At 38.0% G+C, this 16,188-nt stretch overlaps 2 protein-coding genes across 6 annotated transcripts in view; one reads left to right on the top strand and one right to left on the bottom strand.

The window, feature by feature from the left end:
* The window catches only part of LOC139441947 (mitogen-activated protein kinase kinase kinase 11-like), a 44,603-nt gene extending 39,341 nt beyond the window's left edge, over nt 1-5,262 (bottom strand). The window contains exon 1 of the mRNA XM_071222696.1: nt 4,074-5,262. Within this exon, the coding sequence (XP_071078797.1) occupies nt 4,074-4,776 (703 nt within the window). The 5' untranslated portion in view covers nt 4,777-5,262. The remainder of the gene's footprint in view (nt 1-4,073) is intronic.
* A 46-nt stretch (nt 5,263-5,308) lies between these two features.
* Nucleotides 5,309-16,188, top strand: part of LOC139443994 (pecanex-like protein 1) — a 51,653-nt gene continuing 40,773 nt past the window's right edge. For all 5 annotated transcript variants that reach the window (XM_071224894.1, XM_071224897.1, XM_071224895.1 and 2 more), the window contains exons 1-2: nt 5,309-5,568; nt 15,818-16,008. In XM_071224894.1, the coding sequence (XP_071080995.1) occupies nt 5,416-5,568; nt 15,818-16,008 (344 nt within the window). In that variant the 5' untranslated portion in view covers nt 5,309-5,415. The remainder of the gene's footprint in view (nt 5,569-15,817; nt 16,009-16,188) is intronic.

Below are 16,188 nucleotides of genomic sequence, written 5' to 3'. Positions count from 1 at the left end.
GGAGGACCTTGATTCAAAACAACAATTACAGTTTTCTGGAATGCCCAAGCAAGGCATCCCTGCACAGTGCATTGTGGCACCTTAGATGACTGGCCCACCTGTGCCCCCAAAATATAATATGAATTTGTAAAGGTATACAGGGTCAACTTAGATAACGGAATACCATTAAAACTTGTGCAGGAAATAGCTGTCTCTCTATAACAGGCTTATGAGACACTAGTATTAAAGGCTTTGTACGACCCAGCCAAACCTTTTGGTTTGTATCAGCAATGAAGCCACCTCATCGCTCATTTACATGATTAACATCATGAGAATTGGGTCAAGTGAATTTTAACAACAGAAGTGTTTATGTACAATTGCTATGCACTGTAAATCATTAAAATGTATCTAGAAAGAAAAATATATCACCTGCTGAAACTATCTGGCCCACATTCTATCTATATTTGCCAAAAATACTCCTTTTAAGAGTGACCAAATGTATTGATAACTATTCAGACAGTGTGGACATAAAGTTGTCATTCTTCTGGTACCTGCTTATGCCCTTCATGTGCAACAGTTCCAGACATGACTAGCAGGGGTTTGGATAAGCCTTTTAAGTACACTTGCCCAATCTTGTCTATTCATCAATTTCAGTGTTAATATAGGGAACAACAAATATGCTGGACAAATACCAGTGAAATTTGACCCTTTTCATGCTTTTGCTGTCCCAGGTGGCTGGTGATGTCATCATGATAAATAGGGACAATGCCACTTAGGGACACTTACTTCAGCTACTTGTAAACTACTGTAATAAATTGGTTATATTTCTGGCTATGACGATTTGTCTACCAGTTGCTTAATTGACATGAGGGACAAATAAATAATGTTAGCTTGTTACTTGAAAATGTTTGTGTGTAAATTTTGCTGTTGCAATGTTTCAAAATTCACCATTTGAAGGATACATTATGAATTGGGGTTGGATCAAAATTGGCTGACAGATTCTATTCGCCAGACAGACTGGCCTTGGTGGCTTTGTCTATATTTTATAATAGAAAGTAATGTCCAAGACTCTGATTAATGGGCACAAATACTCCTAAAAAATGTGTCAGTACAAAAAGGGAATTTGTTTGGTAATAAAAGTTTTTCGTATCAGGTTCAGAAGTTAAGACAAAGCCAAGAGGATCCTGAGATTTTAGAGTATGCTGTATTAATGTAGGCATACCTTAAATCTTTTATCTTTAACACAATGGCAAGGATCTCTTGATCATTATCATTAATTTTGAAAACAAATAGAACACCAGTTGTGAATGACCCCAAAGTTTTCACCTTATCAAAATACAAATCCCACGTAGCTGGGCTCCCCAACCGACTGTCCAGTACAGGTGATCCTGGGAGATCACTGCCCACTGGTCAACACAGGTCAGAGATAAGAAAGCATCATAAAACAATTAACTCCAAATAACAGCAGGAGATGGGGTCAATTAAGGCCAATGATCAGTGTATCTAGGATAATCCTATCAGGTCAATTACTTGTGTAAATGCACTGAGCAGGCTGAATAAGCATCAAGCAAACATGCATTATGCAATGCGGCTGACTGCACAGACAAGAATAACAGGATTGTAGAGCATGGGGCGAGGTTCACTGTCCTCAGCAGGTGCTGCAGTTCGGTCAGAGTGTTCTGAAGAAGCAACTCAATTGGGTGATATAGTATCCTACATCAGTCTGTGACTTCAGCTACTAGTCTGAAGCCAGAGTCGAGTAAAGTTCTGTTCAATCTAGTAAGATCAGCCAAATAAATACCACAGACTGAAACACACATCCCACATCTCATGCACGCAGCAGCATATTGATTGTCCAGGAATAATAACTGTCGGATGTAATCTAGAACATCTTGCTGTATCCCAAATAAATGTTGTGCAGTCTTTATTATTTTACACTACAGTCAGCAATATTTCTGCCATTATCATAGCGGCCTGTAAGTAGTCTGGGACGTCACTGGAACATCATGGTATGCAACCAACAAATCATGACCACTGGATCCATTTAGTCATCTTACAGTTGATATATATGTATACCCTTTCAGCTGTACTTCAATTGACAAAACCAGGATTTAAAACTGCTTAAAAAGTAAAACTGATACTATTTTGTATAATTAATTTGAGTACATTAGTCTATTTGGAATAATCATCTATTGAATCAAAACACATTAGTACTATGGGTAGCATTCACCCAAAGGCTACAATGGATATTTAATTAAAATTGTTGAGACCATTATTTTAGTCAAACTGTCCAAACTATACTTCATCTATGTTCTATACACTAGATGAATGTTGTTATTTGATATGTTATCGGAATAAGTACTGGTGGACTAAAACAGTTTTTATAGCTGGAAGTGATGCAGGTCTCAGACGTTTACTACTTTGGTGAAACCTATGAGGACAGTATAAGGGATTAATCTGGGATTCCGAACAAGGAATGGGACAATTTTTTAAAAATTTGGATTTTTGTTAAAGTACTTATTTTCTAAAATTAGGATGCATTATAGAATTGCACTCAATGCAATAGACTAAAAATTTGTCCTAAGCCTTTTCGATCCTCTTTATTGGTCATGTTATTAGTGAAATAGAAATCACCCATACAAAGAGACATATACATAGTTGGTTATAACCATAACTTCATGTACATGAAGTGGGAAATTTGTAATAACATTGGCTGCAGACTTGGGGCCGAATATCGGCCTCTGAGCAAACATACATAAATCCATGAGTATGCTGAGAAACCTAGAAACATCAACGGGGCAAACCGAGATTCAAACCCGTGATTATAGGTTTCTGGCATGCCCAAGGAACACAACTCTACACAGCAAATGTCGTCAACTCCGACGACTGGGCTACCTGTGCCCCTGTAAATGTTTTAGGAACTAATATCATGACTATCTGCTGAGCTTAATCCTCTTAATTTCCTGATCTTCATAATAACAAAAGTAATTAATCACAGTATTTCATTCCACGTTCATACCACAGTGTGCAAAACAAGCAGTAGACCTATGGCCAGTGGCAATCAAAATTCTGATCAGTCTATGATGCGAGAAACTAAAATGGACCGACTGTCTATGATGATTAAATTGAAGCATCAGTTACAATGTCAGAATGATAATTTTGTTTACACATTCTAACATTGTCCAGACTGCTCATCTTGTTGATTTGACAACATCTACTCATTTATCCGGCTTAAAATGCAGCAAGAAATATGTTCTAAAACGGTCTTTAATTCTTGCTCCCAGATGCACTATTTGCAGTCTACATTTTAAAAGTCTTAAAGGGTGCATGCCCCTGTACTCCCCAAGAGGGACAAATTCAATAGCGTCTTGTGTGTTGGGTGGTCCACCATCAAAGGTTCTGGGGCTACCAGAATATATTTCTTGATAGCCAAATGGGCTACATGTGATACTTCTTTGTAGTCATACACTGATGCCAGTGACATGGTCCACATTTCAATACTTTCAATAATATGAACATTACAATCAATATGTTATACATGTTCATGAAATGCACATGTAACTTTCATGTCATTCTTACTCTTAGATAGGTTAGAATGAAATCTACTCATAAGCCGACGTTAAATTTTAACTCACTCACTCACTCATAATTGGTCTTCTCCACATGTGCATGAAGCAAACTACACTGAATATATTTAATATTATATTTCAAATTCTGCAATGCTTAGCGTCAACATACACTTGATTTCACTCATGCGGCTAGTATACATGGTATGTGTAAAAACAATGTCAGCTGTATGTAGCAGCTTTATCCAATATATTTGCACTGGGCTGTTCGGGTGAAACTGCATTGGACTTTTCAATGTAATTTCTGAAGGTATACAGTGTATCAGGTGTACTGGTCAACACTTGTGTTGTGTCTTTTGGCTATTCATTTAGGATTGTTATTAGAAAGTTAACATCAAAATGTTGTTTTGACAACAGTAAGTTATTGTATAGATATATGAAGCACTTAGCAGATGTAACAGATAAATATTTCTATAAACTGGATAACCTAAATGAACTGTGTTATGTTTGAAGATAGTGGGAACTTACTGTTGCTTGACTTGAGATCTCTGTGTATCAATGGTAGCGGTGCTTCCTCGTGTAAATAATGCATTCCTTTGGCTATCTGAAATGCCCAATCAACCAATATATCTGGAGGTATCCGTCTTCCGTTTAACACTCTGTTAAGTGATCCACCTGCTGCATATTCCATTACAAGACACAGGTTTGGTTCCTTGAGACACACCCCTCTCAATGCTGCAATATTAGGGTGATTTAGGAGCCAGAACAATTTGGCTTCCTTTCGAACATCGTCGATGACAGGCTCGTCTGGATCTTGCCTGGCAGCCTTGACAGCAACAGTTTCTTCCTTCCATATTCCACGATAAACTTTTCCGAAACCACCAACACCTATCACTTCTTCCAACTGTAATTCTGAGAAGTTGATTTCAAAGGGTCTGTCAGATAGTTTGTTATGAGGTACAAGGGCACAGTTGTCTGCCTCTTTGGTGACAAAGTTACTTGGGAAAATCCCAACATTTTCTTGAACTTTCCCAATCCACCACCCATCATCTCCTGAATACCGGGCATCAGTGGACAACACTTCCACCTGCACCCCTCTCTTTAGTGTCAACTCATCTTCTCTTGTGGCCTCATAGTCAAAGATGGCAGTCCATAATGGACTGTTATCATTTTCTTCCCTTCCACGAGGTCCATAGTTTCTAGAATTGGGTTCCATCGAAGCTGAAATCATAGCATTTCGAGTTCGATGGAATCAAATATGACCCAATCTCGCACAGAGAACACATATCTAATCCACCCTGGTGAGGTGGGAACCGACATGCAAATGTAGATTCTGACATCCAGTTTTGACAGATACAAAAACACGTTAAATTGTTAGTTTCAATACATCGATTCCAGCCATCACCTTTCCTAGAACCCAAAAGGCTAAGTCTGTGCCATAATAGGGTTCACCTCACCTCTGGATGCCGTGAAAATCCGTGTTTATCACCATTGTCCAGTCAATTTGGGCCTCCGCCGCCATTTTGTGTACTTTGACCTTGAGTTATGGCTATATGTGGATTAAATAACTTTTATCAGTGTTGTTACACAATTCAAATCATCTCCAAAACCATGAATACAAACTTCCCGATCTCAAATTGGATTACAAAGTAGGCAAAACAGACTCTTAGGGGCGAAAAACTCCGCGCAAGGTGCGAGAACTCCAAGTCTCGTTCAAACTCGTTGATCGCGTGATTACACGAGATTGTTTGCCTTGGGTGAATCCGGAAGATGGACGACGAGAACAAATGAAACGAATGAGAAAAATGCCTGTATTCGACGGTCAATCCACGATGGTGAAATAGCGAAACCATAGCGGAGACACCCATCAATGGGTTCCCATATCTTAGACATCCTTGGTCAGGGAATATGGGCTTCCTTGACCGGGGGGTGGTTTTACGACCCCCGTCAGAGTATCTTTTGCAACACTTTCCACCTTTACCTGTGGATGTTTTTCCTCGCATTTCCACTAATTCTACACCTTGTAAGTTGACTCTGTTGCTTCCCATCAACGTTTATCGTGAATGATACTGGTATGATTCAAAGATTTGTTTGAAAAATTAATATTACTCCCTAAATTACGAACTGGTGTAAATATGCATGGTGATTCCTGAAAATGAAATGTCATTGTCACATGTAGGCCTGATGAAGTCGAAGCAGTAAGCTATGGTATTATATCCAGAAGTATGAACTCTGCCCTTAATTCTTAAAATTGTGGTAAACGTGGTTACATTAAGAAGGTTTTCAGATATATTGATCAGAACATATTCTACATGTCCTACAGGTAGGCCAATTCAAATGTAAATTTTTTTAGACTTTTTTTTATATTAGATCTATATTTACCTTCTAGAAATACTATAGTACAGGCTGCGTGTAGCTTAATAATTGTGGACAGATTAGGTAGGGCAGGCTACCTGGTCCTCTACTGTCCCAACCTTAATGGAAAATAATCAACATCTTTGGTTAATGTTCTGTGCTGAAAATACTGAAGCACAAAAATGTAAGTTTAGGTATCTATGCTTCATAAGTATCTAAGTTTGTGATATTTTCAAACATGCTAGCATCTTATCATATCAGCATGTTCTATTCATTGCACCTAATGTTTTGTCCAACACTAGAAGACATATTTTAGGAACCATGTACAGTCCTTATTCAAGATTTAACTAGCAGTAGGATTCTTTGTTAATGCAGTGTAGTAAATTAACTTTAAATGATAGAATTACTTTTCCTTGGCATTGTGAATTCATACTTTTCCTTTAGTTGCATTTAAAACAAGTTTGACCTATTAATGGAGCGTGCTTTATGTTTCTTGGCTGGTAGATAGCAACATTGTCCAGTTCAGCAGTTTTGTTTAATGTCAGTATTGCCCCAGGGTATGTGTTTAATGGGTCTTATGGACCCCTGTTCTTTCAGGACACTGGCGGATGTTATGACATTTCAGGATCTTCAAGAATCCATAACATCCTTAGAAATATAAACAATGATAATATCATTGCTTATGAACTTTGCATTGGGGATTTAGTCACAGCAAACCTGAATTATTGAATCACTGCAATGTCATTATTCAAATTTGCTCTTGTCATATATGTAATTAAACCCAAAACTTGTCTCAGTCTGTCAGCATCATACCTGTGCTCTTTGGGCTTTTCTCTTATACTGTCAAGTAAAAGTCATAACTATTTATTGCTCTAATGCTTAGTATTAAGGCCATTATGATATTCAAGTGATTATGCTGCCTACCATCGACAGGTTTTTAGATATTATTAATGAATAGCTTGTGCTAGTCACAATATGGCTGAAAAATTACTGATGTGACTTGACATTTTAACCACTCACTCACTCTCACACAAAGCTGCGAAACAGGTCAATGTCAAGGTTAATCATTGGTGCAATGTCAAGAATAATCGTTCATCCAAAGTTAGCCCCCCTTTTTAATCAAATATCTATATTATAGTTTACTTATGTCAAAGGCCACAGTAGTTTTCACTGCCTATCACTTAGAAAAGATTTATGAACAGAATACGTAAAGAAATATACCACCTTGTAAGTGATTGCCTCTCAAGATGACCTTTCTAGGTACTACTTGAAATGCTGGTGGAATGTCTATCAAAGGTCAAGGTCATCTTTTGGGTTAATGTGAGATATGGTTGGGTCATTTATTTGTTGGTAATTGTACTTGGTAATTGTTGAATCTAGAGCTTGTGTCTTGATTAAGGTCATAGTCAGAGCCCTATTTCACAAAACCTTAACACTAAAGTGAGCATGAGTCTTAAGTTTTTACCTTAGACATTTGTAAGGTTGACATCCTCTGGCATGAAACCTTACTAAAGTTAACCTTAGTTATGATCAAAACCTGAGGCCAACCTTAACACAATAAGGTTTATATAATGTTTGTATTTATTAAAGATATATTTTTTTTTAAAAAGTGAGTGAGTGAGTGAGTATGTTTTACGCCGCTTTTAGCAATACATGTATTCCAGCAATATAACGGCGGGGGACACCAGAAATGGGCTTCACACATTATACCCATGTCTGGAATCGAACCCGGGTCTTCGGCGTGACGAGCGAACGCTTTAACCACTAGGCTACCTGACCGCCCCTTTTTTAAAAAAAGGGATTTGTTACATATGTCCCCATCAGGCAGAGGCAGCGAAAATATTTTGTATCAATTATGAAATATGTGCATACTCCAATGTTTCATCTGCTCCAACACAGACATAATTACAGTCACAAGTTTTCACAAACTAGACAAACAGTGACAGGTTTTAATGGAATATATGTGTTAAGAGCAAGTAAAGTCAACATAGCCACTTTGCAGATTTTGATACATTAGGGAATATTTATTCACAAATACTTGGCCAAAATTAAATTTGAAAAACGGAAATACCGTAAAACAGACAAAGTCGTCCCCCAAATGAAAACTTCCACCACTGAGGGGGATTCCCTTTACGAGAGTTATGATGGGTACCCATTTTTGAGGCATTGTTCAATTGCAATGATAAAGACAATCAGGTCAGTGCTCAGTCTTCCTGAATCTGCTTCAGATTTCTTAATACATTACATCTTTTTGTCTGTCTGCTCATCCATTTGATTACCATGTCGACAACTTATGTCACCTTAGTAACAACACTTTAGAGGCCTTCAGAAGTCAGTTAACTCGGGGGATTAATCCCTGAGGGGCATTTGTTGTGTGGAAAAGGGCCAAAGGCAGCTGGTATTTTTTAACCCAAACCAAATTTTAGTAATGGAACGCTGGTTATTGTTTAATTATTATTTTATATATTCACAATGTCAAGATCAAAGGTCAGTTCAACGACGTATACAATGTTGTTATTTTTCTAGGATTAACAGAAATAGCATAAACAGTATACGTATAACGGCTAAGAATCACAGGATAGATAAACGCAGCAAACGTATCAGCCAATGAAAACAGTTGTCGCCGCTGTGTCGGTAGCTTTAAGGCCACACCCCCAAATATGTTTGTTTTGGAAGCTGATTACGGAGCATTTCATTTCAGCACTTTCACTTGAACATTTAAATACTTACTACTAATATTATTAATTTTTCTACCTTGGAAATTGACTAAATGTATCGAGGCATGAGTCTTTTTTTCTTCTCATATTCTTTCTGCGACTGGATTCATATTTTGTTAGGTCACAGGGAACTGCTCTAAATATATAGTCCTTGTTCATCCAGAATTTGTTGTGCTACATTTTAACTAGGATTAATTAAAAACAATGTAAACACATGCAATTATAAAAGATAAGTTACAATTTGGTAGAAGTTATCCATAGTTTCATAACAGTTCTGTTTAGAAATTACATTTGACGATTATGTAAGTCTAAATCATCAGCACTTACAAATTGTTTGAAAAAGGCAGTGAAATCTAAACTGTCCTGTTTTTGACGGTATCTCAAGTAATGATTTCAACAGATGTTGCCATACAGACATATGATCCCAACCTTAGCCCTAAGGTTGACACACTAAGTTAATTGCTTTGTGAAACCAAACTCCAGACGAAGGTTGCAAACACAAATGGACAGTTCTGAATGGCAAACAACAAAAACCAAGCTGTAATATTGCTGTGGATATTTTATATGCCCTGTTTTTTTCTGAACACTTTTTATCTACATCCAAAGAGTATCATGAGAGTATTTGTGTTCTGTATGGGTTTTCTTGTGGTCAGTATTTCTGAGTGAGTGAGTGTGTTAGATTTTAGGCAGTTCTTACTAGTTTTAGCAACATTCAAGCAGTATCATGGCAGGGGACACCAGAAATGGGTTTCACACTTTGTACCCATGATGTGATGAATCGAACCTGGGGTCTTTCGTGCGACAGGGTGGTCGGGTAGCCTGGTGGTTAAAGAGTTCGCTCGTCACGCCGAAGACCCGGGTTCGATTCTCGACATGGGTACAATGTGTGAAGCCCATTTCTGGTGTCCCCTGCTGTGATATTGCTGAAATATTGCTAAAAGCAGCATAAATCTATACTCACTCACTACTCTCACACTTTGGGGCGACAAGTAAACACTTTAACCACTAGGCTACCCTACCGCCCCCACTATTTCTGAATCGAGGCAGTAAAAAATTAAGCTGAAACAAGCTGACATCTTGATTCTCCGAATGTGTCCAAAAGGCAGACAGGTGTAAAAGCACCATTTTAACTGTAGTTGTCAAAAAGACAGAGATAAGTGTGCTTTTCCCTTTAAAGAAATATGCTTAAAATAACAATATTATTGACTGCAATAACACCATCAGCTCTATTGGAGCATACTAGAGGGGTTCAATAGGATCATAGGGGCGGTCGGGTAGCCTAGTGGTTAAAGCGTTGGTCTCGCCGAAGACCCGGGTTCGATTCCCGACATGGGTACAATGTGTGAAGCCCATTTCTGGTGTCCCCCGCCGTGATATTGCTGGAATATTGCTAAAAGCGGCATAAAACCATACTCACTCACACTCAATAGTATCATAGGATTACCAAGAGTTGGGTTGAATAGATTAAGTGAGTTAGATTTACAAGTAAACTAGCTGCAAAAGATTTAGATTGCTATTTAACGGTCACAAATTGTTTTAAAGAGCAATTGTGAAAGTAAACATGATTAACGAAAAAAGTGACATCAATTTTACCTATTTTGCAGAGTTGTAGTAGGAATCCTTTGTGATGTGCATTATCAGATATGACACTCCTTTCTGTAAATTAGACTTCAATTCTTTGCCTTACATTCAATGTAGGTGGTCAAATTTTTAAGAAAAAAAACAACTTTCAGATTGGTATTGCTACTTCTGAATGAAAAACAAGCCTGTATGTAACACATCATGGATGTACAACAGCAAAACAATTACAAAAGACAACCAATAGTTTTTAAGTTAGAACAAAGATTGTTTACAAATATTCTGATTTTCTAATCAAAAGTTCATTTTAGTCACAATGTCTATTCTCCACGACAAGTTCACCATTCATTATGGGTTTTTTTCTAAGAGATATGTTCTATGGCATTATTGGTTAAAATTTATCACCAGTAACCATGGTAACATCTAGTCTAAAATTTGACAAATGTGAAACAGGTGGTTAGGCTTTGTAACATGGCTGATTGTATATCATCATACCCAGGTCATGTCATATGTCATATACCTGGATAGGTTGATGTCATATACCTGGATAGGTTGACATCATATACCTGGGTAGGTTGACATGGTATACCTTGATAGGTTGACGTCTTATACCTAGATAGGTTGACATCATATACCTTTATAGGTTGACATCATATACCTGGGTAGGTTGACTTCATATACCTGGATAGGTTGACGTGGTATACCTTGATAGGTTGACATCATATACCTGGATAGGTTGACATCATATACCTGGATAGATTGACATTATACACCTGGATAGGTTGACGTGATATACCTGATAGGTTGACATGGTATACCTGGATAGGTTGACATCATATACCTGGATAGGTTGACGTCATATACCTGGATAGGTCGACGTGGTATACCTGGATAGGTTGACGTCATATACCTGGATAGGTTGACGTGGTATACCTTGATAGGTTGATGTGGTATACCTTGATAGGATGACGTCATACACCTGGATAGGTTGACGTGGTATACCTTGATAGGTTGATGTAGTATACCTGGATAGGTTGACATGGTATACCTTGATAGGTTGACGTGGTATACCTGGATAGGTTGATGTGCTATATCTGGATAGGCTGACGTGGTATACCTTGATAGGTTGATGTGGAACCCCTGGATAGGTTGACGTCATATACCTGGATAGGTTGACATCATATACCTGCATAGGTTGACGTCATACACCTGGATAGGTTGACGTCATATACCTGGATAGGTTGACGTCATATACCTGGATAGGTCGACATGTTATACCTGGATAGGTTGACGTCATATACCTGGATAGGTTGACATGGTATACCTTGATAGGTTGATGTGGTATACCTTGATAGGATGACGTCATACACCTGGATAGGTTGAAGTGGTATACCTTGATAGGTTGATGTAGAATACCTGGAGAGGTTGACGTCATATACCTGGATAGGTTGAAGTCATATACCTGGATAGGTTGACATCATATACCTGGATAGGTTGGCGTCATACACCTGGATAGGTTGACATGGTATACCTTGATAGGTTGATGTGGTATACCTGGATAGGTTGATGTGCTATACCTGGATAGGTTGACGTGGTATACCTGGATAGGCTGACATGGTATACCTTGATAGGTTGATGTGGTATACCTTGATAGGATGACGTCATACACCTGGATAGGTTGATGTGGTATACCTGGATAGGTTGACGTGGTATGCCTGGATAGGCTGACGTCGTATACCTGGATAGGTTGACATCATATACCTGGATAGGTTGACGTGGTATACCTGGATAGGTTGATATGGTATACCTTGATAGGTTGACGTGGTATACCTGGATAGGTCGATGTGCTATACCTGGATAGGTTGACGTGGTATACCTGGATAGGCTGACGTCATATACCTGGATAGGTTGACGGCATATACCTGGATAGGTTGACGTCATATACCTGGATATGTTGATGTGGTATACCTTGATAGGTTGACGTGGTATACCTTGATAGGTTGATGTGGTATACCTGGATAGGCTGACGTGGTATACCTGGATAGGTTGACATCATATACCTGGACAGGTTGACATCATATACCTGGATAGGATGATATCATACACCTGGATAGGTTGACGTGGTATACCTGGATAGGTTGATGTGGTATACCTGGATAGGTTGATGTCATATACCTGGATAAGTTGACATGGTATACCTGGATAGGATGACGTCATACACCTGGATAGGTTGACGTGGTATACCTGGATAGAATGACATTATATACCTGGATAGGTTGACGTGGTATACCTGGATAGGTCGATGTGCTATACCTGGATAGGTTGACGTGGTATACCTGGATAGGCTGACGTCATATACCTTGATAGGTTGACGTGGTATACCTGGATAGATTGATGTCATACACCTGGATGGGTTGATGCAGTATACATGGATAGGTTGACATCATATACCTGGATAGGTTGACGTCATATACCTGGATAGGTTGACGTCACATACCTGGATAGGTTGATGTGGTATACCTGGATAGAGTGACATGATATACCTAGATAAGTTGACATCATATACCTGGATAGGTTGAAGTCAAATACCTTTATAGGTTGACATCATATACCTGGGAAGGTTGAGACCATATACCTGGATAGGTTGACATCATATACCTTGATAGGTTGACATGGTATACCTGGATAGGTTGACTTCATATACCTGGATAGGTTGACGTGGTATACCTTGATAGGTTGACATCATATACCTTCATGGGTTGACATCATATACCTGGATAGGTTGACTTCATATACCTGGATAGGTTGACGTGGTATACCTTGATAGGTTGACATGGTATACCTTGATAGGTTGACATGGTATACCTGGATAGGTTGACATCATATACCTGGATAGGTTGAAGTCATACACCTTGATAGGTTGACATTATATACCTGGATAGGTTGACGTCACATATAACTAGAATATTGCTGCAGCATTCAGTTTGTGAGTTGAACCAATGTAAAGGGTTTGAGATTTCACTGATTGTTATTTATAGAAGATGCTTTTCATGTTATGAGAAGTATTTTATTTCCGTTTATAAATACATCATATGCCAACATAAATCTTTACATGATTTTTTATTTGTACACAGTTTAGTTGATTTGTTATAATATTTGTTCACGTCATTGTTACGTCAGTAAGGAAATAATGATGCACCAAGAGTTTTTTTCAACCGAGTAATAAATAAGATAAAGTGAAAAAATATGTCAATGATTTAATTGTAAAGTGACATTTATTATCCCCCCACCATGAAGGGGAGGGGGATATAGGAACGGGTGCTGTCTGTCCGTTTTATTTGCGGAGCATAACTCAGAAACTGGTTAAAATTTTATTATGAAACTTTGCATGTGTATCAAACACATGGTGGACTGGTGACTTTTGATGTTTGGATGTGTTTCCTTAGCAGTCCCCGACTTTGACTCAAATACATTTTTATTTAGTTTCATTGTTTTACTTCGTGCGGTGGCTACACTGAGGACAAGTCTTCTCAGAAACTACTGAAGTTACATGAATAAAACTTGGCATGCTTATCTAAGAAATACTTGTCAAGATTTAGTTAAAAGATTAATGCCATAAGTTTTCCTTCTTCTGGAGTTACCCCCCTTTCTTCATGTATATTCCCTTGTACAGTCAAACACTTGTGTTGAACATTGATGTGTGGAACTTGAGGTTGACTTGAAGTAAAAGCTTTGTCCCTGTGTATTCCTTCTTTATTCATCATTTTAGGTTGTCAAACCTTGGATAACTCAAAGTATATAAGTAGGTCCCTACAACTTCGACACAACAGTGTTTGACTGTATATGAACAACCAAAATTCTAATGTGACCCATGGCTGGAGATTCAGTTGTGATAACTGTGTTTTCTTGTTAAGAGTGACTTTTGTTCCATGGTGTAAGTTTTACAATTTATCATTGCTCGACGATGAGTCATTTTATATGTGATTGTTGAGAGGTATTGTTAGCTGAAACTGTATTGCTAGCTGAAACTGTGTTGCAATATATTGCAATACATAGTGGCAATATTACAATATTTATTGCAGGCTAGCAACTGGTCCAAAGCAAGATACTAGTAAAAGTCTGTTTGGCCTTGTGAGCTAAGCTTAAAACAGTCCATATAATAACACTAAAGTCTACTGAAAATTATGCTAAGAGCAATGTTCGGGCTCGTAGACTCGTAGAGTTTTTTGCACCGATATTGATACATGTTGAAAATGCCTTTTTAATAAGAAAGGATAATTTAAAGACATAGATATTAAGTTTCACTTTTCAATAATAGGTTCCACTAGTGCATGGTTTATATAGCTAAATTGATCCCTGAGTTTCCAATTGACATGTTTAAGAGACCTCTTTAAGAGATAAATATGTTTGTATAGCTGTTGACCCCATGAACACAGAACAAGCTGTCATCTTAAGGACAGAGGGATGGTTTAGTGCACTATGTTGCCCTGTTTTCTATCGTCATTATTAGGAGGTTTTGCGCAGACAAGTCCTAACATTTTTTTTTGTGGCTCAAAAAACTTTACAAACGGATAATTTACCTTAAAATTTTGTGACCTCCTGCGAAGTAATTCATCTGTTTATTGTTTGAAAAATAATTGAAATCTGTTTGAAAAAACATTGTGTGTGATATATTTATGATCACTAATCCTTGTTATCTCTCTTGCAATTATCATCTGCTTCTGGTCGAGGTGAATATGCTTGATTCCAACACAATATGAACGGAAATATATATGAATCTGCATGGCCTTTAATTTTGGAGAGGGGTCCTTGAAGTTCTTTTGAAGTTCTGTATGGCCCCTGATAATTGTCAATCAACTTTATTCATTCAGTGTTGTAGGCCATAGGCCCATGATACAATTAATCTCATTAAAATCAGACCTTAGTTCTCGCTACCGCTAAACAAAGATCTGAAGACATCCCATTAGGGGTCACGTCAGAACGACCTTTCATCCGACCAATCAGAGCGTCGCTTACCAGAATATGAAAGTGACAGTTGGAAAGTGATTTCTTATCTTGCAACCTCGAAAACTTTATTCCGAACAATAGTTACGGGTTAAACGACTGAATCCATACAATCTAGCCCATCTATTAGCCATTCCATAATGTTCTTTTGTTCAGGTTTCAAATTTGTAATTGAGAATTTGTCAAAATATGTTTCAAAGCGTAGTCGCCAATTTGAAATTAGTGCCGTAAAGCACGAGAAAGCTGCCTTCTGATTGGTCATTCCATTGGTCGGTCAAAGTTCATGCAAGGTCGGTCTGACGTGACCCGTAATGGGATGTCCTCAGATCTTTGTTTAGCGGTAGCGAGAACTAAGATCTGATTTAAATGAGATTGATGATACAATGGTAATACAGGTAGTTGGAGACTCAGGGTGCCAGCTTGTTTCTAATACACATTGCTTTACATATGTACATCGATAGTTTTTTAATGTTGTATTCATTAGTGGACAACATTAATACATTAAACTTGTTTCCAGTATGTTACAAGTTTAATGCATTAATGCCGTCTATAATGATAATTGTCTTGTCTGTATGATGTCCTGTCGAAGTGATTCCTTCATCCACTCTTCCCTTGTAGACCTTGAAACCGTCAGTCCTGGTATGGACAGTGTACTGTGGAGTCATTGCCTTGCTGTTCCTCCTCGTCAAGGTGGTCAACTTCAGGCTTCATCATATGTATGACACCGGTGATGTGGACGAAGATGAGCCTAAGTCGGACAAGGGAAGCAAGGCCGGCTCCACTGATTTGGCTAAAAGTATTGAAATCAGGTAAATTATAAAGCAAAAGATTATCAAGCTTTGTGATTGCTTTTAATTTGTTGTTGATTTTTCATATTTTTTACTTATCCTGCATTAGTTCTTAATGCATTCACTGCTTACCTTACGACAATCATTTTGTTGAATTTCTGGTGATGGTCCCTTCATTTTCTAGTGCAGTAATTGAATAGT

The sequence above is a fragment of the Haliotis cracherodii genome, unplaced genomic scaffold (assembly GCF_022045235.1).
Source record: "Haliotis cracherodii isolate W230 unplaced genomic scaffold, xgHalCrac1.p SCAF_5, whole genome shotgun sequence".
NCBI lineage: Eukaryota > Metazoa > Mollusca > Gastropoda > Lepetellida > Haliotidae > Haliotis > Haliotis cracherodii.
The sequence above is the reverse complement of the archived record's forward strand: the minus strand, read 5'-3'. Positions and strand labels throughout refer to the sequence as shown.